General features: G+C 34.5%; 2 protein-coding genes and 1 long non-coding RNA gene across 6 annotated transcripts; 2 read left to right on the forward strand and 1 right to left on the reverse strand.

Annotated features, from left to right (window-relative positions):
• Window positions 1-590: 590 nt before the first annotated feature.
• LOC117274269 (uncharacterized) lies at window positions 591-3,343 on the forward strand. The gene is made up of 2 exons (XR_011407982.1): window positions 591-1,980; window positions 2,742-3,343. It is a non-coding gene; the product is annotated as an uncharacterized lncRNA (long non-coding RNA).
• Window positions 3,344-6,999: 3,656 nt separating this feature from the next.
• LOC104086624 (violaxanthin de-epoxidase, chloroplastic) lies at window positions 7,000-10,869 on the forward strand. The gene is made up of 2 exons (XM_009590939.3): window positions 7,000-7,403; window positions 9,341-10,869. The coding sequence occupies exons 1-2, from the start codon at window positions 7,095-7,097 to the stop codon at window positions 10,652-10,654; spliced, it is 1,623 nt and encodes a 540-aa protein (XP_009589234.1). The 5' UTR covers window positions 7,000-7,094; the 3' UTR covers window positions 10,655-10,869.
• A 108-nt stretch (window positions 10,870-10,977) lies between these two features.
• On the reverse strand, window positions 10,978-20,855 carry LOC104086625 (tRNA(His) guanylyltransferase 1-like). Of its 4 annotated transcripts, none has more exons than XM_009590940.4 (14): window positions 20,744-20,855; window positions 19,856-19,967; window positions 19,420-19,551; window positions 19,287-19,331; window positions 18,045-18,214; window positions 17,862-17,947; window positions 16,591-16,698; window positions 15,402-15,658; window positions 14,686-14,817; window positions 14,553-14,597; window positions 13,608-13,777; window positions 13,374-13,459; window positions 11,930-12,034; window positions 10,978-11,461 (listed from the first exon to the last, which is right to left on the reverse strand). In XM_009590940.4, exons 1-14 carry the CDS (start codon window positions 20,841-20,843, stop codon window positions 11,309-11,311), a joined length of 1,701 nt encoding a protein of 566 aa, XP_009589235.1. In that variant the 5' UTR covers window positions 20,844-20,855; the 3' UTR covers window positions 10,978-11,308. The 4 variants fall into 4 exon arrangements, with proteins under 4 accessions (XP_009589235.1, XP_033509403.1, XP_070031318.1 ...); XM_033653512.2 differs by lacking the exon at window positions 20,744-20,855 and adding an exon at window positions 20,528-20,651; XM_070175217.1 differs by lacking the exon at window positions 19,420-19,551.
• Window positions 20,856-23,610: the final 2,755 nt, after the last annotated feature.

Consider the following 23,610-nt stretch of genomic DNA (forward strand, 5'->3'; position numbering starts at 1 on the left):
AAGTACTCTTCGCTCAGGATGTTTTACGTAGCTTAATCCAGGTAGAACCTTTTCGCCTAGGGGGATCTAGTACTTTATCCGTAATACAGGGTACCAACCCCTGGTTACATTCCTTTCAGTAATATAGGGTCCCAACCCCTGGTTACATTCTTCCTTTCAGTAATACAAGGTGTCAACCCCTGGTTACACTCCTTTCAGTAATACAGGGTACCAACCCCTGGTTACATTTTTCTTTTCAGTAATACAGGGTGCCAAAACCTAGTTACATTTCCTCTTCAGTAATACAGGGCGTCAATTCCTGATTACATTTCTTTTTCCGTAATACAGGGGACATGTAATAACCTGAAATATAGATATATACTAATTAATCGTGAGGTTGAAGAAGTAATTTTATTGATAGTTATTGGGTCAAATACTAAGCTAGTGTAGAAAATTATGGTATACTACATAAATAATTAGTGGGCCTTATTTGTAATTAGGCATATACCAGGGAGCAGTATAATAAATTTAGATAATAATATGGATTGAAAAAAAAACATTTGGGCCCAAACCTTATACTGCTATAAGTTTAGGTAGTATTCATGGAATTAGATAATCTTGATGATGATGGTTGGGACAATCATTATAACGGAGATGTGCTTAAGAATGAAATAGAAAATTAATCATGATGTCATGATTGCATATAATAAAGAGTCTGCAATTAAAACCTTGCTATGGAAATTATATTAATTGTACTTTTCGGCTTTGAAATTTGGAGACTCAGTATTAGCTAATGAGTGGATAGTAAAAAGAAGAAGGAATCTATTGGAAGGAAATAGTTATAAATTTGCAGAAAGTTTTTACCCAATTAGAATAATAATTATATAATGATGGAATTCAAGAATTGGAATTTTTTCCATTAATATACTGTTCCAGTTCTTTAGTTTGGAGATAAAAGTATCATGCCATGATTACTATGTGTATTTGAACTTCTGAGAAAAAGCCAACGTGATGGCTTCTGGAACCACCTCTATTTCGGCATTTTAGTTCACTGTATAGTGCATCGCATGGTATTTATTTGTGTACAAATTTTTTTTAATTGGACCGAGGGTTGATTTTGATTTTGATTTGTCCTGAATTATTCAATATTTTGGATTGATTGAGATAATTGGAGTAAGTTTGGTTGGTGTCTTAGACGTTGCAAGGTTGGGGAACTTCCTATTAGCGAGGTAAGTGAGACTTTAAGTTTTAATACTTGCTTTTTTAAAACCCGTTTTAAAAATATATTTTCTCTGCCCGGTCCATGTGTTAGGACAAGCGTGCGCTTGGGAGAATTGGTGGTCTTAGACTAGTCGCAAATATATTATTTTATGAAAAAATATTATTTTATAAGTTATTTTATAGTTGATACGGTTGTGCGCCATGAGGTTGAGTTTGATAGTTTGATTCAGCTGTGAGCCATGGTGTTGAGTTCGATACGGCCGTGCGCCATGATGTTGAGTTCGATACGACTGTGCGCCATGATATTGGGGCATTGTGTATGCCTTTATACATCACCCGAGCATTGTGTATGCTTCTTGATATATTTGGGGCATTGTGTATGCTTCAGTGAGCATTGTGTATGCTCGATTACATATTTGAGGCATTGTGGTGCCATTGTGGACTCGTAAAAATGTTGTTTAATTTCTTTTACTGCAGTCATGACAAGCCCTTAGTGTATACTGTGTTAAGATATGTGTACTCTTGTTGGTTAATTCTCATTAACTCTGTTGATAAATATGTATTGCGTTATTGTATAATTATCGTATTTATTAGAGCGTTCTTGTTGGGTGTATTTGTATTTTTTAATACTTGTTCCAGAGGTATTCAGAGTGGAGGGTCGAGGATCTTACTGAGTTATATTTATATGTAACTCACTCCTTACTTGCATGTCAATTCAGATACTATTCGTGACGACGGAGCTTGTAGCTGACGAGTTCGCTAGTTGATCTGGTTATTTAGGTGAGCCACCGCATAGTTCGTGGAGGCTGCCAAGAGAGTCCTTATCATTTATTTATACGATGTCTTTTATTTTGGGGTTGACACACTCGATCATAAGCCTTTTGTAATTCTCTTAGATGCTCCATGGTCTAGTGTGAGATTTGGGCTAGAGTGTTGTTCCTCCATTTTGGTTACTATTATTCATAAATATTTATAGAACAATTTGGATCACTAATCATTCGCATTTAATTATTGAAATGTTAGGAATTTATATTTATTTCGGTTGAATTTTGAATAAGTGCTAAATGTATGGTATAAGTTAGTTCACCTGGCGGGTAGTGTTAGCTGGGTGCCAATCATATCTAAGGGGGTAGTTTGGGACGTGACAGTACCAACTCCTGGTTACTTTTCCTCACCAGTATCAGGGTACACCAATCCCTAGCTGTATTTACCGACATAGGGTCTCCACTCCTTAGTTGATTTTTATTTTTTAGACATAGGGTCTTCACTCCTTAGTCTCTTTACCAGTATCAGGGTACAATATTCCTCATCGCATTTTCCCAATATAAGGTACACTAATCCTTAGTTGAGGCACTATTTAGACAATCATGGCACACCATTCCCAAAAAATCATATTTTTTCAAGGTACACCAATCCCGACCTTTTATTGCTTTCAATAATAAAGTAGTATAGAGTTTTGTTACAAATAGCTCACTAAATTTTCCTAGTGAAAACTAGGGAAGAAAGATTTCATTCGTTTATTTGTTTTGGTGTCTAAACAGATTTTACCTCGATGCACGAGTTCGAGGTGACCAATAAAAGAAGTCTCAATCCAAAATAAAGGAAAGAAAACAAAAAGAAGTGAATCCAGAATGCAGAAACGGATGAAAAGATGTGAACTACTCAACACATGACTGAAGTCACGAGCATTGCATTTTCCGTTTTCATCAGAAGAGGCCGTAGAATAATAAACTGGCACCTGCAGCGAGCAAGCATCAAGGTTCAGATCAGAGTCTGCGTGAATAACCAGTCAAGACTCAAGATCAAGTTTTAGAATACTTAAAGATATGAATCTTGTAACTCATAGATGATAGGCTCGTTTATTCTCTTTTGATTTTGATGTAAAAATACGACTACAGGCCGGAGCCTCAACGGAACCTCACTCGACTATCCAACTCAGCATTCCATCATTTTCCTTGAACTACACGCGACCTGGTTCCCTTATAACCCGAGATATGTAGGCCGTCCAAAACCAGGACCCGATTGCACTCTTTTTTCTCTTCCCTTTTGAATAATGGTATGAACAAAAATTAATCACATCGCTCATATTTCTTTGTCTGAAAACACTTCATGTTTCCAAGCAAATAGGGGCATGTTCTGATCACCTAATTTTTGACCATATTTGAATTTTTTTTCACCACTTTTTAGTTGGTAAATATTTTTAAAGCTTTTGTTTTATCTTTTTATACGTTTTAAGGAAATTAAAAATAAAAAAAAGGTTATATTTTTAGATAATTAGTCTTGTTTTAATTTTTTTTTAAAAGAAAGAAAAATTTTAAAATATATTTTATTAGTATATTTTTTGTTAGTCTAAAGACTTTCTATAAATAAATATTGAATATTTAGTACTTTAATCCTTTGGTTAGTAAGATGTAGTATTTTACACTATTTACCTATTATCTCTAAATAAATAAATAAAAAAGAGTAAAAAGAAAAAAGAACGAAAGGGTGGCACAACTATGTGGCCTTGAAAAGTTTGTACAAATCTTGCACATGCACTTTTTCCATTTGGCTACCCACTTTTTAAAAGCTCACATGGGGTAGGAATCTAATTTGTCCTTCCCCCGGTTTTCATTTTACTATACATATAACAAAAAGTCAAAAAAGGTGGAGGAAAGTCAAAAAGGGGAGGGGGAAAGAGAGGGGATCCGAGAGAGAAGCAAAAAGAGAGAAAGTTAGATCTGGGGACAGAGAGTAGAGAGAGAAGAAAACACAGCACAAAAAAAATATATATACTACAAATGGATCTTATCTTTTTCCTTCGGAGATATCATTCATAATACTCATTTTTTCACTATTAAAATCAACTCTAAAACTCCATAACCCAATAACTTAACACCACTGCCAAACACTACTACTTCTTCACAAAAGCCAATTGGGAGCTCAGCTAAAAATCAGCTCATTTTTTCACCAAAAAGCAGTCCCTAAATCAACACTCCAAACCCAGCAAAAACAAAAATAGTCCATAAATTACAACTTTTAAACCTGAAATCAAGCTAAAAAAAAATCCAGCTATAGCAACACCATAAAATAGCCTTTAAATCATCAATGTTATTAGAGTTTCGATCGAGGTTCAATCACCGGCGAGATTTTCAACCACTGATTTCGGTTCGAAGTCGGCTTTGGTCTTTAAAGTTTCAAAGGGTGTTGACGTCATAGTCTTTGACGTAAAGGTCCACTTTTACTCTCATTGTAATTCTTTTGTTTCCTTTGATAATCATAAATTGGTAAGCTTTATTATTAATATTTTAGTGCTTAAATTTGTACTCTACTGAACAATATCCTCTATATTACTGTTTTGTTAACTTGATGTGATTGTATTGTTGTTTAAAGCATTTCCATTTTAGGATTATCTCTATACTTGATTATAGGAATAATAGAGACGTTATAGTAATATCTTTAGTTACAATAATATTTAAATGCTACACTTCTCCACAACAAATTTTATAATTTGTGACTTTACAATAATTTCAAACTTAGGATTTGAACACTCATAAATATCGCTAGTATGCTTTAGGCGCGCAGTAATAAATCAATTATCGTGATTTATGTATACATTCGTGTGACATAATTACAATTTCCAAAATTGAAGGCAAGATATGCTTTCGCGCCATTTTAACGGAACAATCTTAATAATAATAAAAGCGCTATCAATGGGTACACATACGCGTGACTCATTTCAAGATAATTCCATAATGCCATAATCAAGCAATAAAAGTGGACATAGAAAAAACATAAAAATCATATAAATCACAGTTTATTCAAAATTAATTTAAGCTAAATATAGTCAATAAACTGACCGTGCTAGAACTACGGGACTCGGGGAATGCCTTACACCTTCTCCCCGGTCAACAGAATTCCTTACATGGATTTTGTTTTCGTAGACCAATAATAATAGAGTCAAACCTTCCTTTGACTAGGGATTCGAATAAAAGGTGACTTGGAACACCCAAAAACTCAATTCCAAGTGGCTGACTCTGTAAATAAAATAATCTCTATTCAAGTTTGTCATTTTAATTGAAAAAACTTTTTAACCCGTTACAATCTATAATAACATAAAAATACATATCTTTTCAGGTAGAAAAGGGTGTGACAAATGGTTACAGTCCATACCCTTTCCTCTTCAAATTCAAACAACAAGAGCTCCCTCGGCTGAAAGTTGTACGCCATGGAAAATTATGAATTTCCTCTGTTTGTATATTAATATGACTCATTTTCAGATATTTCCTTGTATTTTAAAATCATATACTTATATTTTTATATTATGAAAAGCCTACACAATATTATTTGAATAATATTTAATTTTGCTAGTGTTTTAAGTGTTTAATTTGAAAAAAGTGGTATATTTGATTAAGTATATTAAAATAGAATAGCTAAAATTGCAAATAAATAAGGAGTTATAGTTTTTGGAACAGATGAGACCAACATCCTTATCTTGAAGAGAGTTTGTGGATGTCAGAATTATTCATTACAAAAGAATGATGAAAGCAATAATATTTATTTCATATTAACAACAACAACAATAATATACCCAATATTATTTTATATTATGGTGTCTGAGAGGATAGTGTGTACGTAGACCTTACCCTTACCTTGTGAGGATAGAGATGTTGTTTCCAATAAACCCTTGGCCTTTTCATCTGGGTCTATTTAATTTAATATCAAGAGTTGTTGTGTGATAGATAATTCATTTGCTAGGAGGATGTGGAGGTCGAGTATTAGAGTTGTAGGTTAGGATGTAGTTGAGTCTTGACTTACTTCGTACCATTGTGGGACTAGCCAGGTAGGGTTTTTGTCTAAGATAGCTAGTGACAATGTTGTGTTTTACTACTTCACTTTTCAGTGCATGTCCTATTTACTAGCTATCGCTTTTGCTTTGCATCTTTCTTATGCATTTCATGGTGTTCCTATTTTTCCTATGATTATTGTGGTGATACTAATATTGTCTCCTTTTGTCCTTTTGTCTTTTTGTTTTCTTGAGCCGATGGTCTTTCGGAAACAGTCTCTCTACCCCTTTGAGGTAGGGGTAAGGTCTGCGTACACACTACCCTCTCCAGATCCCATTAATAAAATTTTACTGAGTTGTTGTTATTGTTGTTGTTATATTTGAACGAAAAAAATTCTGATAAGGGGATCTTACCCTTACTTTAGCTTTAATAAGAAATCGAGACTTTGGAGCTCAGCTTAGGGATCAAATATCGATATCGACAGATCAAGGTCATCACTTCTTCTTGCGCTTCTTCCTTTAATGCCTTAAGCAAATTCAAAGCCAAATGTAGTATTTACTTTTTCTAACCGTTATATATAAAATATAAACTGATTATACATGATTATACGTATTTATATATCCGTCGACTATTTTTAATTTAAATAATTGAGTGTGCGACTATTTAGGTTCTTCAATTAAGGAATTAGTGAGAACCCAAAATAAATATCGAATACTAAGAAATTTTGTTTGTTTCAACAAAATAAATCATGTAAACAAAGGGTCCGTTAGGTATGAATATCAAAGGTGTGTTATTTTTCTAACAAAATGTTTTTATGATATATTATTTCCTAATATTTGATTAACGGATAAAAAGAAAAAAAAAAAGGAACTTGTGCGAATGACATTTTTTTATATTTGATAGTTAAAAGGAAAAATATAATATTTTTATATAACTATCTTAACGTTTAACTTCATATTTCTATTTCCGACTAATCCAGATATTACTACAGTTAAATATTCAAATCAATCGAGGGACTTCCACAGAACTCCTATACATTCCTTACAATAGACGTCATTTTATTCAATTCTTTTATACCTATAAAAACCCGACCCATTTACCCATTTCCCTCAACAACCATAACGAACCATGAATGTAAACGTAGCACCATCTTCCTCCATCAATTCTCCGGCTACTTTTCCGGTTAACCGGCGGTCCAGTGTCGCCGGACTTCTAAATCCTCTTCTTCTCCGCTGCCGGAAAACTAAAGTGTCCGTCTTTTCTTCTTCTCTTGACCGGAAAATCAGAGCTACAAGAAGAATACTAGCTGCTGCTGCTCTGGAAATGAAAGAAGCAGAGAAAAAAACAAGTAGTCCAGTGAGAATAGTGAGTATTGTTGGTGAGGATAGTGTTAGCCCTCTCAATTCTGCTCCTTGGCTAGATGTCATGCTTCACACTGTGAGTATTTTGCAACTTCATTCACTGTCTTTGACTCCAAATTTATATATATACTATATATATAAAGGGTTAAAACATCATACAAATATATATATTAATGAGTTTAAGTTTTGTGCCAGTGTAAAAAATATGTACTCAATCAGTCACTACTTTAATAGCACTGATCGGTAATCTTTAATAAATGACAATAACCTACTATAATAAGTTAAATTATACCGATAGTGTAAAAACTTAATTAGACTGTAAGTGCACATAACTTAAATCCTGTATGAGTACATATTGTTAGAAATTAGTGGTTACATTGATATTCCATATCGGTTAATTTAGGATCCGTTTGGCTGTTTTTTTGTTTTACATTGATATTCCATATCGGTTACTTTAGGATTCGTTTGGCTGAATTTTGGCTATTTTTTTCAAAATAAATTTGAGAACATTGTTTGTTCATGAGATTTGATCAGTTTCTGAAAAAAAAAAATTAAAAACATTATCAAGTTCCCAAAAACTGGTTTAACGAAAAGATTTCTTCAACTCACAAAACTTCGACTTTTTTGTCAAATAAAATACATGTCCAAACACTACTTCAACTTCCAAAAATTATTTTTAACACAACTTCAAAAATTCATTTTTCAAGTTTCAACCAAATATATGTCCAAACGCTAGCTTAAAATCTTGAACTCAGTGCTAGGGATTTTGTTTTTAAAATTCTTTATTTTTTTTCTTTTGTGTGAATTATTCTTAGTGTCATGTGTTTCAACTAGGAGTATTAGGTGCTTTAGCTCAAATGAAATGTGGAACCATAAATCAAAATTGGAAATGACAATTATTGGATGTTGGGCTGACAATTATTGGAAATGATGTATAATATTTAGAAAATACTATAATTTTGCTGCTGTTGACGGCTTGAAATTGAGGCAGTGCAATTCAAATTTCTTGGGGAGTTGAAATTTTCTCAAAGTTCAGTGTTTTGTTTTGTATACAATGGAAAGGGTTGATGATTCTAAGGAGTTTATCCACCTTTTTCTTTTCAAATATCACATTAGTAGAGGAAGAGGGTCATTAGTTTATAAGGAGTTCTAGTTTTTTGGAGTAAATAAGACCAACTGTGTTTTACCAAGTTCTGGCTTTGAAGAGTTTGTAGATGTTAGAGATTATTTTCTCGCTTTTTTCTTCAAGGTGGGAAGGAGGATGAGTATTTTCTGATTCTGTTAGATCCGTTTACTTTTTGAGTAATATTGTCAATAGCACATTGTGGCAGCCTGATTAGAACAAGGGTGTTTTTCATTTCTACCTATTCTTTCCTCGATATTCTTATTGGAAAGTAAAGAGGAAGCTCTCACAATTTGAAGTAGTTTTTTTCAGTAAATAAGAAACAAGAAACTGAACAAAGCGATAAAATATTTGACATATTACTACTTGATAGACAGCTGAAGTTCTGTTTTACTGTAACATCATCATGGAAAGTTGATGATTAGCAATGTTAGTTGCTTGTTGTGCTGCTCTCAAGAGGAACTTGTGAGATTTTCAGTATAACAAGATAAACTGGTGAACAGAAACATTGTAATTACCAGAGAAAAAGAAAACGAAAAGTATTATGTAATAGCAGGGAGCAAAATGGGAAGAATGTAATATGCATCTACAACTTCTACAATGTGGAAAACCAAATGACCAATTATTTATGAATAAGCTCTGGCCTCTTGTATTTTCTGGTAGAGACTTTTCAAGTAGGAAGGAGGTCCTGATGCTCATTGTAGCACTACCCAAACACTACTCTAAAATCTCTCTCTCCCCCTTCTATGTATATGCACACAAGCAGATTCTTATTAGACATTAGAGTAGAAATAGCTTGTGTATTGTGAGAACATTGCTTCCCTTCACAGTTATGAGAATATACATATTAGTTGATGATATTGTACTTTGTTTCCTTTTATAAATGCAAGGCAGAGAGACTGAAATGGGTTGATGAAGAGTTTGAAATGATTGTCTTTTCTGACAACTTTATCAATTCTCAAGATGAAACTGTCAACCGCGTTAGAAATGAGCTGGATCGTGCTGATATTTTGGTGCTGGTTGCTGTTAGTAAGGAAGGATCAGTCAACTGGATACAGACTAACAGCCAGAATGTCCCAAATACCATATGCTTTGATTCCTCTTCGGCACTGAGAAACAAGCTGGGCGGAATTTTGATTGAAACTGAAAAAAGAGGAGACATATTCAGCAGTTTACTTCCATTCTCTCAATCTAAGAAAATGAATGAATCTGTAGAGATAGTTCGAACAGTATCTGAGGCTTGGGAAAGGCATAACGCTGATGACATACGGTTCTGCTTATTAGTTATAATTAATTCTTATATAACACCGGTTTCAACACTGCAGAACCTTAGAGCAAAAGGATTCTCCACCCTGAACTGCATGGTGACAAATTGCGGACCTCAGATATTGAATTGTCTACTGGATCCTAATTGTAGGAAGGCACTTCAGTGCTTGAACCAGTGCAGCCCTGTAGATCAAGTATGCAATTATCGGTGTATTGCTTCATATGAGAGTCAATACCTGGAAGAGTTTTCTCTCTGTGTACTACAGAAGAATAACTGTCTTGAGCTCGACGCAAAGATCCCTGAAAAACCTTATGTGCCTCCAATGACCGAGTTTCGAGGGGAAATATTGTCTTCTGAAATAGCTGAGGACCTTTTTGTGGGTTGGTTAGGGACATTGAATTGGAGTTGGCGCGTTGTAGCAGGGCAGAATCCAGCTTATGATCAATTTCCATGCCAGTACCAGCTATACTATCGGGGAAAAGCTAGAGGATCATTCTGGTATGAGCCAGTTTTCCAGGTAAGAACACTTGAAGATAACTTAGTCTGGAGAAGGCGCAAGTATAGAGTGAAAAGAGGAAAAGTTCCCGGAACATTTCAATTCAGTGTATTGGATAATGGAGTTGTTTCAATTGAGTCGTGGACAATTGTGGATGTTTCTGATGATTTAAGCTGGGGTTTGTTTCACTATCATGGAGCTGCACGAGTGGCGGGGCAGTCATATACCGGGGCAGTTCTTGTGAGCCCAGATGGCCAATATCCAGCTGAGAGGGAAAAAGAAAGGTTGGTATCTGCATTGGATAGATGTGGCATCAAAGAGTGGGAGCTATTCAATGTAGATAATTGTTCATGTGAAGGTCCACCATTGGGGCTTCCGGAGGGGTCAAGTTTGCATTCTAAGATTGAAGTCCAAGAGGGCAGGACACATGCTTCAGTATAGGAGCCTGCAATTTTTTGTTAAAACTAAACTTGTATTTTGTATAGTTGATTGATAGGTCAATCATGGTTAATGGCTGTTGTTACATCCTGTTTAAACCAGATGGAGTTCAAGTAAAAAGTTGTAGAGATATGTTCTTGCAAAATATAGTGTACTCATTAAGTAAATGACCTTTTTTAGTTGCACATAATTAAGGGATGTTTTTAACTTTCCTGCCACTTACGTTATCATCCTTCAATTTACCTTCTTGTTTTCTTTTACCTTCCTTATGATGATGTACTTCAAAAAGAATGGAAGGCTAGTTCTGATTAGACCTGCGTTTCCAATTTTACAAATAGTGACATATTACTTATGCTTGTTTTCCCAACTGTATATTAAGAAGGTGAGAACAAATACAGGTTTCGAGTCATCAATAACCATTGCTGACCTAAATATTGAAGTTGATACAACACAAAATCTTGTCTACTACATGTTCTGAGTGAATAGAAATATACTGGAGTGTTTTGCTATACAAATCTTTAGAAGAAAAAAAAGGAGTAAAGGGAATAATCAAAGGCAGCTGGCTAATCTGCATATCTGACAAATTTTGAAACTATTTTTCTGATCTAATGAAAACTAAATATGGTTATAACTTAGGGAGCAGCTCCTCTTTCAACTTCAAGACACTCGAAGCATTTTATTGCTATGGGGCCGCAAAATCGTCAGCAATGGCTCCTCCTCGTCAAGTATTCTTGGATGTTCTTTCCAAAAGCTCGTGTCAATTATATTACAGTGTTCAACAACTACTTTGTCATTTCCAGTTAGTTCATCCTGCATTAAAAAGCAAAAAAGAAGATATAAGAACAAGTGAACACCCATTTCACCAGTCTGATCCGCACCAAAAGTCAAAGCAATGGTACATATTGCGAATAAACCTGTGTGCCGAGTGTAGCTTCTGAATGTGAAGAATACATGAGACTAAAAACAAATTTACACAATTGAGATTGAAACATCTGATTGATTGAAACATGCTCGTGATGGATTAATTATTACATTAATGACAAGAACCAAAAGCCACTTCTTAAGGTAATATTCAAGTTGTTTACAAGTGATGCCAGACCTAATTTATTCACAACAAAACCTTTTGAGCATACAGTTTATTATATCCGTATGGCGGTGGAAGGCCAAAACAAAAGGAATTCTGGCTTGGTCTATAATATCATCAAACATAAGATAAAGTACTTCAAGCAGAGAGAGAGAGAGAGAGAGAGAGAGAGAGAGAGAGAGAGAGAGATTTACTTTGTCCTGGAAAACAGAGGAACCCATCCGAAACATGATCGGTAGCGCATTGTAATCAATGCCAAACTGGGCAAGCAATTCATTCTTTTCCTGAGTTTGGGTACCCTGCAGAACAAAACAGAATCTTATGGTCATTGGACTATCAAGATTAATATCATGCATACCTGCTTATATCTGATCAGAACAGGATGACAGATATGGAAGTAACAGATCTACTGATTTATCAAGGTTAAATCAAAGTTTGAGTATATATTTGAGTGTGCGGTCGATTTCTACAGAGTCAAATTAAACAAGTCAAAAGATTATTAATGTACACTGTAATTTGTCAAAATCTCCTAGACGAAAACAGTTACCTTTAGGAACTGAGGTTTCAGTGCCAATAGAGTTCACATAGTATGTCCACCTCTATGTTTAACAGAATCTCATCTCTGTAAGTCTCAATTGCCATAACTAAGTGTGTTTCTTTCTCCAACAAATATATGCCACAATAGCCGAAGATAGTGCTAGCTAGAACAAGATTCTTACTTTACCTTTCAAAAAGTTTAGTCCTCGCTACGTGCTAGGTTAAAAAAAAGATATTGCCCAACTGGAGACACTAACTAAAGTATTGCATCCCCCTTATCATTTCCACTCCTTTACTTCTTGTGATCATAAGATATCCAATTTCTCAACGACTACTCTCTCCTGGCTTAAGAAGTGTTTGCGTCTTTGAACGCTCCCTTCCTGACTGTACTATAAGCAGGAACGGCACTCAAAGAACTATACATCACATTTTTTATAACTCGTAATACATCTACCACCAAACCAAGTGGGCGTATTACTGCTGAATGTATTTCCAGTCAAAGCATTCCGGCCATTAAACGCAGAAAATGTGTGATGCCAACAAATGTGGCGATACTTCATCACTAACACAGGCGGCAAAACTACTTTCTTCAAGGCGGAGATATGGCAAACAAAATTGATAATAAATGGATGTAGCGCAATACGTTATACAGCTTATTAAGTTGATTAATGTCAGAAAAGGAATGTATCAAAGGCAACAAATGGTCTTTTTCAATAAACAATTGGGATTCAGAGATTTAGAGTCATCAGTCCATGAAAAAGGAAAGATGGCATAGGCAAGAATATGTCATTTTTTACAATTTATGTCTCACAAATTTAGAGGATCATTTCTTCAGCATCAATAATGTGCATGCTGGAAAAAAGAAGAAGCTTGTACTACTTTCTATAGGCTTGTAAGCTAGATAGATCAAAAGTAACGCAAGTGAAGCTTGTATTGGATGTTGAAATTATTTCTCTTTAACATAAAATGACGTAAAAGAGATGATCCGTTAGATTTAAGCAGCAATAAAATATTTTCCAGAGAAACACACATTATATAAGATCATGCTACTTCATCTGAAACAAAAGACCTGCTTTATAAATTAGAAATGAGATTCCACACCTTCAGAGAGCTCTGCGCCTCAGCTCTACTCTTTCCAGACTTAACAAGCAGCCAAAAACAAGTATTGTACTGATTGTTTATGTGACCTACAAGTCAAGGTATTAAAGTTGGATTGTTAATATGGTACAGTTCGTTCTTTAGCTTGGCATCAAGAAGAACACAAAAATTTCTTCATATAAACCTGATTAATTTGCGAAATTCTTTAAAATAACAAATAAAATAGGAAGTACTCACAATCAACTTGTCTCCAAGCCAAGTAATCTCGAAGAATCTCAGATGATGGATAGCAAACGCATCGACCATCAAAATAAGGTGGTTCTTTAAACTCTTTCTCAGGGAAAAACTCTTTCCACTTCATCACATACATGGAAGAGAAAAGAGATACAATGGCAGAAACGATTTCACTGAAATGATGATCGGAAGAGCAAGTTAATATAACATTTAATATTACCGATCAAAAAGAAAGTCAATACAATAACATTAGGCAAATTAATTGAGGATTGCCCTCGTGCAGTGGCAAAATAGACTCACACTGAAACTTTAACCAATTTAGTGATAATGGTTCGAGAAATTGCTGTACATCAGAGATTTGCTACAAATGCAAAATATTCTAGAAGGGCAATTTCACCACTCAGACAAGCCAAGCATTTTATAGGACACATTCTGACAAAACTGACATTGTGTACAAGAAATGAATTTTCAGGATCTTCTAGCATGTTGTTCACAGATAATCGTATTATGCTCGCAGGTTGGCAACTGTAGCTGAGTTGCTTATTTTATGTCCTCTACATTTTTTTTTGATAACGTGGTATCCAGGCCAACTTGACCACACCTCAACTATTCCACCAGGTACCTGCTAACTTCCACTAGTACAAGTACCGGGTAACTATGACCACCAAGGGTTAGGCAGATGGAAGAAATCACCTAGTATTTTTGTCTCTGCTGGAATTTGAACCCTAACTCCAAAGTTCTCACCAGGCTGCACCCTTGGGTACACCCTTCCCTGCAATTTCTTCCCTCAGGGGATGAATATGACATAGAATAATCTATATGCACCATGGATCCTAGAAACAAGAAGAAGAATTTGTTTCCAATCTCCAGTTGGTTCCCTCTTAATATGTGGTTTTAGCTAACCACTACACTTCCCAAGGAACTTACGAACGGTGATGAAGGAGTTACCTTGACCGCCTCTGATATAATAGAGATCCTTTCTTCAAAACAAAACTGAAAGAAAAAATTAATCTCTTAAGATAAACTATAAAAGGAAACGGTTATGTTACAAGTGAATCAAAGATGTTAAAGGAATTAATACCTATATTCATCGCTCACCCCATATGCAAAGATAATATCCTTAAACATCTCTAGCAAAGAAACCGCACATGAGTTCATAAGATTTAGTGCCTGCTCATCATTTGGCTTCTGAAAACCATTATCTTCACAAAACCTACAATCAATCAGTCAAGATCAGGAAACCAGCAATTCCAAACTATATTTCACGAATGACATGCTCAATATTAGACATACATGACTTTATATTAGTGAAATTATATATATACATGTATTATAACCATGATCTTGTGTCTGATACATTTTAAGGGTTATTGGCAACAACCAAGAATGTTTTGAACAACTGCAGTTGTTTCCAGGACATAATAGAAAATTAACTTAGGATATGCTTGGAGTTTCTTCTTTAATCCGGAATTAGAAATCCATACTTGAAAAAGAAAATAGGCATATAAGAAAAACCAACTCCCACTGAAACATGGATTACATTATCCAGAAAATACATACTACCTATAAATTCTCATACTCTATGAAAATAAGCAAGAATCATGCCACATCACTTTGACATGGAACTTGGGATTTGAAGCAAATGTATCGAGTGGAAAAGGAAACAAAGACAAGGACAACAATAAATCAAAAAGAATGATGTCAACACTTCTTAGCAAGTCGAGCAAAAAGTCATAAAACAATTACTGTAGTTAGTAATAGTGAAGATCATTGGGTAGAAATATAGGTACAATTTACCTGTGGAAATGACAACCGTCTATCCGGACTACAATCCAAGTAGATAACATCAGCTTGCTTTCAAATTGGAAAGACCTCAAATACTCAGGTTTAATCTTATTAATGCCTTCTGCAAGCAAACCAAGTTCCTCAGTAAGGAATGAGTAGTTCTTCCAGAAGCCTTTTGTTGCTATATTTTCGGAGTGAACTATGACTGCTTTCTTCCTTGGTCTTTTAACAGGAGTGCCATTTTCTCGGTATTTCACAATATCTTCCACCTGCATTAAGATGGATAAATATAAAAAAGAAAAAGTGGACGGGAAGAAACATAATATGAAGTACCCCCTCATAGTGATGAACAAACTGCACCGCGTATACCTTCCCCTCTTCCTTTCCTACCCCTCTAGTGGGGGAATTTTTCATGGGTGAGCATAGAGCAAGCATCGGTCTTTTTATGATTGAGAGGATTCAACAAAAGAGTCCTTTAGTGCATATGTCATTTTATATCAAGATATAAGAGCTACACATTACTGCTACATGAAAAAGCACAACAAATAAGATGATTCACCAAGGCTCAGACTGTGGAATTCAATTACTACTCGCTTTGCCCTTTTTCATGCATACATTTAACTGGGCTAGTAGATTAACATGGTAATTTGAAGTCAATAAACTTAAATTCCAAAAAAAAAAAACAGATCATTCCTCTAAAATTATAGGCCTTTTGCAAGAAAGAAAGAAAGAAAGAAAGAAAGAAGAATTTAAAACCAAAATGTGGTCCTAAGGGAAAGATTGTTAGCAAACTCAGACAAAAACAGAAGTGTCTGCTCTTGAAAGCATATTTGTCTCCAACTTGGTTTCTATATTTTGTTTTTGGAAAGCCTTGGGTCTACCGTCAGGAAGGCACCACTCCAGCAAAACCACCCATCCCTCCCTCGGGAAAACATCAAAACTATTTTAAATCATTTCTTCTGCCTCAACTTTTTAAAATTCTTAATCCATTCTCTTTTTTTACCCCTATAACCAATCTTCCAAAACCAATCACACACATCTATTATTTAAAAAAAGTGTTTTTCAAAATCCAAATGCCATCTTTATCTCCATATCTTTAAGATTTGAAAAGGAGAAACCAAAAAAAGGGGTAGTGGCGCATACACCAGCATGCTTATACAGATATATACTTTTCTAGGAGAAGCGGGATGAAGGTAGCTACCTTTATCTTGATGGCACAAGACCCTTGACGAAAAATCTGTGGAAGGTCCTTGTAGTTGATACCAAACTGCTGAAAGAGTAATTCATTTTTCTCCTGCTTTTGTGTTCCCTATTCACATAGTAACAACACCATCAAGCATCAAGTTCAGAAAGTATGAGGGTAGAAAACTTGCCTTAAAGCACCCTTTTTCTTTTTGAGAAAGATGACATTTATACATAAAACTCATAAGCACAAAGATTGTGCTAAGGGGAGGAGACTTGCCTTAGAGCACCCTTATGATACAAAGGGACAGACCAGGAAAGCTTAAGTGGAAAGAAAATATGTAAACGATTAGGGAGGCCATAATTCATCTATTGCGATGTTGTAAGGACCACATCATATATCTGCGTACGAGAATTGACTAATTGAAAGCATATCACATAATGCAAACTCAAATTGCCCGGGAAGTGGAAAAAGAATTAAAGATTGGGAAATCCTTTTGTACATTCTTTAAATACAAATAGAGGAAAAGACTCGTGCATGTTGTGATTTTGACCTATAACTTAGAATCTCTGAATCCAAAACTTTGGCCCCAAGTCTACAATTAGTTAGCGTCATGTAACGTGGTTCATCCAAATGACATATGGTAAAGAGCAAAATTTGGAAAAAAGTAGCTTAATGAATTAAGAACACTTCTCAACAAATGCATGTATTGACATTTTTTGAAAGAAGTTCAATACACATGTTTACAAGGTAACAATCTATAGATATGTAATCAATAAGAGATTGCAGATATGAATCAGAGCTATCACTCCAGAAACCTTTGCTGGAAGCTTTCATAGCGTTTTCTTTTCACGTATAGCTATTCCTTTTAAGACCTTCTGTAATAAGCATCTTGCTTTATGCATAAGAAGCCACTATATGCTTGTAATTGCTTTCCTTAGATACTAGCATTTAATAACAATCTGTTACAATATCTGGCAAGTGACCCGGCCTGGACCAAGACCGGCCCACTTGGTCTCTGGCCCGTGGAGAGGGCCTGACCTCAACCCACAATCCCTTACCACTATGTGAGCCACTAGTGGGCCAGTTAGGGGCCAGTCGAAGCTTCTTTTTTTTTTGAGTTTATTCTACTTTTCTTCGTTATATGCTTTTAACATTATATTTATGTAATATTGAATAAAATTTAAAAATGAAGAAGAAGAATATTTGAGGAACAAATCGTAAATCTTAAGCATGTCATTGTATTGAGGAAACAATTCAAGTTTTTACAGCCAAACTTAAGTAAGCACCTTAAGAATCTCTTTGGCCTCCTTTTCTGACTTTCCAGAAAACACCAGCTTCCACAAACAAGTATTGTATAGATTGCTTGTATGACCTGTAAGAAGAACCAATATTCTTTAGCATCAAATCTTATCCCAACACCCCACATACCCAGTAATTATAAATTGGAGAAATTCCATAGGTGAACTCACATTCTGTTTGTCTCCATAGAAGATATGCCTGAAGAACCTCCATTGATGCACAGCTGATAACTCGTGAATGGAATGATGGAGGCACACTTAACTCCTTTTGAGAAAAGAACTCTTTCCATTTGGTTACAAATGTAGATGAGAAGAAAGACACAATAATGGAGAGTATTTTGCTGCACAGTCAAATTTCTGGTCAGCTAAGGAAAACCATGAACAGTTTCATCTCAAATGCGAAAACTAGGACTATTTTACATATCTCACTTTTGCTTGTCATCCAGAATAAAACAAGGGGGACATTTTGTATCTTATAATCCATTTTACTTAATCCAGTTAAGTTTCTCGAAAAACAAAAACATATTTCTAGTGTTGTCATCTTAGTCAGAAGACAAATGAGTGGACAAAAAAGGTGACCATGCCTTAAGATTCTCCTAGTGCCTTCTTAAGAAAAGTTTGGTGACCAATCCCTAATTTTACCTAATACTGTTTACTAAGCACTTCCTCAAGTAAGCTACAACAAGTGTCTTTAGCGAGTTGGAGATGATTTTCCTTCTCATTAGCAAGGTCTAAAAAATGGAATATACATATATATATATATAAAAAAACTCTGAAGATGAGATGGGTAGACATCAAATAGATCAGTTAAATCATGCTAAAGAAGGGGAACGAAAAGACAGGGCAGACCGGTGCAGAAATAGGTGGTTAAGAGAAAGATAGAGAAAGGGGAAGAGAGAGAGTGGATAAATTATCCAAGATGTATTGACAAATCATAATGGAGGAGATCAATAAAAGATAAGCGGAATATCAGTAATGGATAGCTAGCAGATTCTAAAATTCACCCTTAAATGCCTCATGATACAAGTCAAAGAAAGGTTGGATTATCCAACAGAATCCATAAGCATAATTCAATTACCTTCACTGTTAGAGACTGGTTATATAATAACTCTATTACAGTTCGTCAGTGCCAGGTCAAATGTGTCAACTAATTTTGAGATAATGACAGGTTGTTGGTATATTTCAGGAAAAAAAGAAAAGAGCATGCTGACACGATATATGAAAGTAAACAAGTATAGTTATATTGCTACTCAAACAAGAGCCAATGCAAGAGCAATGGTGTACTATGCACGTGATATATGAACACAAACAAAACAAAGTGCATCATTCAAATCACTCATTCTAAAGAGCCAAAAATAATTTTTTGATAAACACAGATAACATAAATTTTGGGCTATGAAATAGGTTACAAACCTCGCTCGCCTCTGGTAAAAGGTGGTTTCCTTCTTCAAGACGAAACTACATAAATTATTGTACCACATTGTCAAGCTTTTCAATGGGAAAAGAAAAATTGCATAATTGTCAAATAGTAATAAACGCATCATACCTGTACTCATCACTAAATCCATATGCAAATATAACATCAGAGAAGTTCTCTAATACCTTAATAGCACAAGCATTCATCAAGTTCAAGGCTTTTTCATCATTAGGCTTCTCAAATCCCTGCTTCTCCGAGAAACTAGACAAAAACAATGCAAATTAGCAAATCAAACACCCACCCACCCACCCCCACCCCCAAAACCCAAATATGAATACTTTTTCTCTAGCAGTAAGAGTTTATTCACAATATCTACAAGACCAATTGACAAGAACCACGACATAATTCCACATCAGCATTTAACTTGAACACCGACCTATACTTCAATATAATGTTGTAGATCTCTTGATTTCAACACCTTTACCTTAATCAATAGGTTAAGGCTTCATATATCAAGAAGAAAAGAACATAACAAGGCACATGCACACCACAAATATTGCATTACCTGCCAAATTCGCGGCCATCAATTTGAACAACAATGATATTTGGGTACATTACTTCGTCTTCCGCCTCAAAACACTTTACGTATTCATACTTGCTGTTGGCCATTCCAGATGCTGCTACAATTGGATTGAAACAAGAGATTTATGTTAAGTTATAAATGTCACTGAAACCTGTTTTTTCTCATTGGAATTTCAACAAACCTATGTGGCGAACCTAGTTTTGCCAAAACCTATCAACTTATTCAGCGACCTCTCTTTTCAAAAGTTACACATTGTCCATTGAGTTTGACAGGCTCGAGCCTAAGAGTTATTTAAAATTTAAAACTATATTGTCCTTTAAAATCACACCAGGTTGGCGAAGGTTTGCATTCTGAGGTCAATACACAAAATGCCCTCCACCAAGAAAAAAAATAAGGTAGACTGAAATCCAAAACCCAAGATATCAGTCTGCAATTAATCAAATGCATGTAGATAAACATGAACTGATTTACGCAAAACTGCAAAACAATCAATTTGTCCATAGAGCAATAAAAAATAAATAGCAGTTAGTGAAGTAAGGACATGACCATCAGAGGCAAGACATAGATATCAAAATTTTCTTAGGCATTGAAGTAAACAACAAAATTAAATTAAGCAATGAACTAAACATTAGCATCAGAGTACAAATTAATTACTTTCAGAGATACTACAGCAAAAAGTAATCCTCAAAGATGAAAACCTTAAACTTTAACACACATACACACACAAACACTCTTTAGCTCATGTTTCAAATATGGAGTACCAAATACAGCAAAAAGTAAACAATAGTCTCAGGGAACCAATACCCAGAAAAAAACTGAACTGTATTGTATTTGAATTTAGATATAAAGATACAAAAAATATGCCAGAACCTGACACTACTCCGGCAGACGGCGACGGTTGACGGCCGACGGCGGTCGATAACTTGAAGTCCCTCTTTCTTTTCTTCAGTTGGGCCTTTGGGCTCGACATTTAACAAGAAATGGCGTGATATAGCCACTTTTTTAAGTGGCATTTACGTTTTAGCCAGTATTTTTAATATTGAGCAAAAATAGCCATTACTCTATTAAAATTGATACAAAAAGTCATTTTTACCCTTTCTTTATGAGTGATGTGTAAATATTAAGGACATGGTGTCCTTTAATTTTATGAGTGTTGTGTAAATATTAAGGACAAATCATGTCTTAATACTTTACACATTAATCATGAAGTTAAGAACACTATGTCCATAATATTTTACACATCACTCATGAAGTTAAGGACACCATATCCTTAATATTTACACAATACTCATAAAGTTAAGGATAGTATGTCCTTAACATTTATAATGCATACATGAAGTTAAGGACACCATGTCCTTAACATTTATACTGCACATATGAAGTTAAGGACATGATGTCCTAAAGTTTAACAAAAGAAGTTGCAAATACAAGTTAAGGACATTATGTCCTTAACATTTACATTGCACACATGAAGTTAAGGACAACATATGAAGTTAAGGACATGATATCCTAAAGTTTAGCAAGAGAAGTTGCAAATACAAGTTAAGGACATTATATCCTTAACATTTATATTGCACACATGAAGATAAGGACACTATGTCCTTAACATTTATGCTGCATATATGAAGTTAAGGACATGGTGTCCTAAAGTTTAACAACAAAAGTTGCAAATACAAGTTAAGGACATTATGTCCTTAACATTTACATTGCACACATGAAGTTAAGGACACCACATCCTTAACATTTACACTGCACATATGAAGTTAAGGACATGATGTCCTAAAGTTTAATAGCAGAAAGTGCAAATACAGGACACTTTGTCCTTAATATTTACACAACACTCATGAAGTTAAGGACACTATGTCCTTAATACTTACACATCACCCATGGACACTATGTCCTTAACATCTACACTGCACATATGAAGTTAAGGACATGATGTCCTAAAGTTTAAACAGCAGAAGGTGCAAATACATGACACTTTGTCCTTAATATTTACACAAAACTCATGAATTTAAGGACACTATGTCCTTAATATTTACACAACACCCATGTCTAGCACATGGGTATTTTTGTCCGGGTGAGTAAAAAATTATTAAGCACTAACTAAAGAGTAAATACATTTAAAACAGTGGCTAAAGTAAGAATCCAACTTGGGAATCTTGGGCTTTTATTTTGCTTTAGAAAAACCCAAAATTTAAATTTGCTTTAGCATTGGACATTTGAAAAGGAAAGGGAAATATTCACAAGGTATTTTTTCGTTCATATACAATATTTGAAACTTATTTACCAAAATTATTCTAATTTTATATATTAACCGCCCTAAATAAGGTTTACTTACAAATTATATACATTTCACCTTAAAAGGCTCCCAATCCATTATTAGTGCCTTCAATCAAGGGATTTAGTTACACATTTTTTTCTTTTTTCTCTCCTCTCTCCCCTCTTCTCTCCAGAATATTTATCGGCTAACGCATGTTGGTCTTTTTGTCTCCTCAACCATCTTTACCGATACCAATACAAATACTCCATGGTTATCATATTCTGTTTCGGTGCCGCCGCCGCCACGTAGCTTCCTCTTTTGGAATTTCAATAAGCGTGGAATTGTTTCTCTTTTCCGTTTTATAGACTTCGATAATGTCGATGAAGCAAAAATCACAAGAGGATCCCAAACCTCGACAGCAAGATATGCAACCAACTAAAATGGATGATAGTTCAATACTCATGGTTCTATTTATAGGACTTCATATTAATGATACTTGCGTCGATATGAGTGACATGTTGGATTACTTTAAGCTTGGCATTTTACAGAACACTTACACTACTAAATCACAATAATTATGTTTCCAAGGAATTAATAATTATTCATCAGCATAATCTAAAAGAGAACTTCTAATGAATCTAAACTTCATTACATATTTATATTCAAACTAAACACATAAAATATCTATCTCTAAGAACAATATATGGTACATCAACATACAAATTAAAAATAAATTTCGTACAAATTTAATGCAAATTTGAATATCTACAACAACATACACAGTAAAAATAAATTTCATACAACTAATTATATATTACTCCTTATACAACTTATTTATAACTTATCTACAACTTTCATACATTATTTCTACCCGGTTAAATACAGCTACAATATCATAGAACTTGAATATAATTTTTATACAAATTTTATACAATATGTCTTTTGTATATATTTTATGCTTCTTCCTCTCTAAAATTTCAATCAAAACTTACTCTCTTAAAAGAATTTTGATACATATCAACAACTTTATGTAAAAAGATAGTATTGATTGGAAGGGAAATGTTACAAGAAGGAAAAAAATCCCTTCCTATACTATCTTTTTACTATTTTTTTACAAAGATATATAAATCCCTCGCTTGAGAAGAGGGATTTTTGAATATTAACAATTATATATCAACAAATTTCATACATTTGTGAATATGGATTTTTACCTTCCTATACACTATTTGAAACCCTATTACCCTCCCTACTCAAGTTTCAATTTAATTACAACTCTAGTCCTAAAAAGGATAAGCGGTCACTACAAATATAATCCGATCTAAAAGTCCGGAGTCGAATCCTACAGAGAACTAAGGCTTAGCTACAATGGTTCAGTATTGCTAAGAAATACAAGTTTAAATAGTTTTTTAGTTATAAAGATTGTAATTTTTATTTTAAACTAAGTAATTAACGAATACAAACAGTAGTAAAATTA

The sequence above is a fragment of the Nicotiana tomentosiformis genome, chromosome 5, assembly GCF_000390325.3.
Source record: "Nicotiana tomentosiformis chromosome 5, ASM39032v3, whole genome shotgun sequence".
NCBI classification, from domain to species: Eukaryota; Viridiplantae; Streptophyta; class Magnoliopsida; order Solanales; family Solanaceae; genus Nicotiana; species Nicotiana tomentosiformis.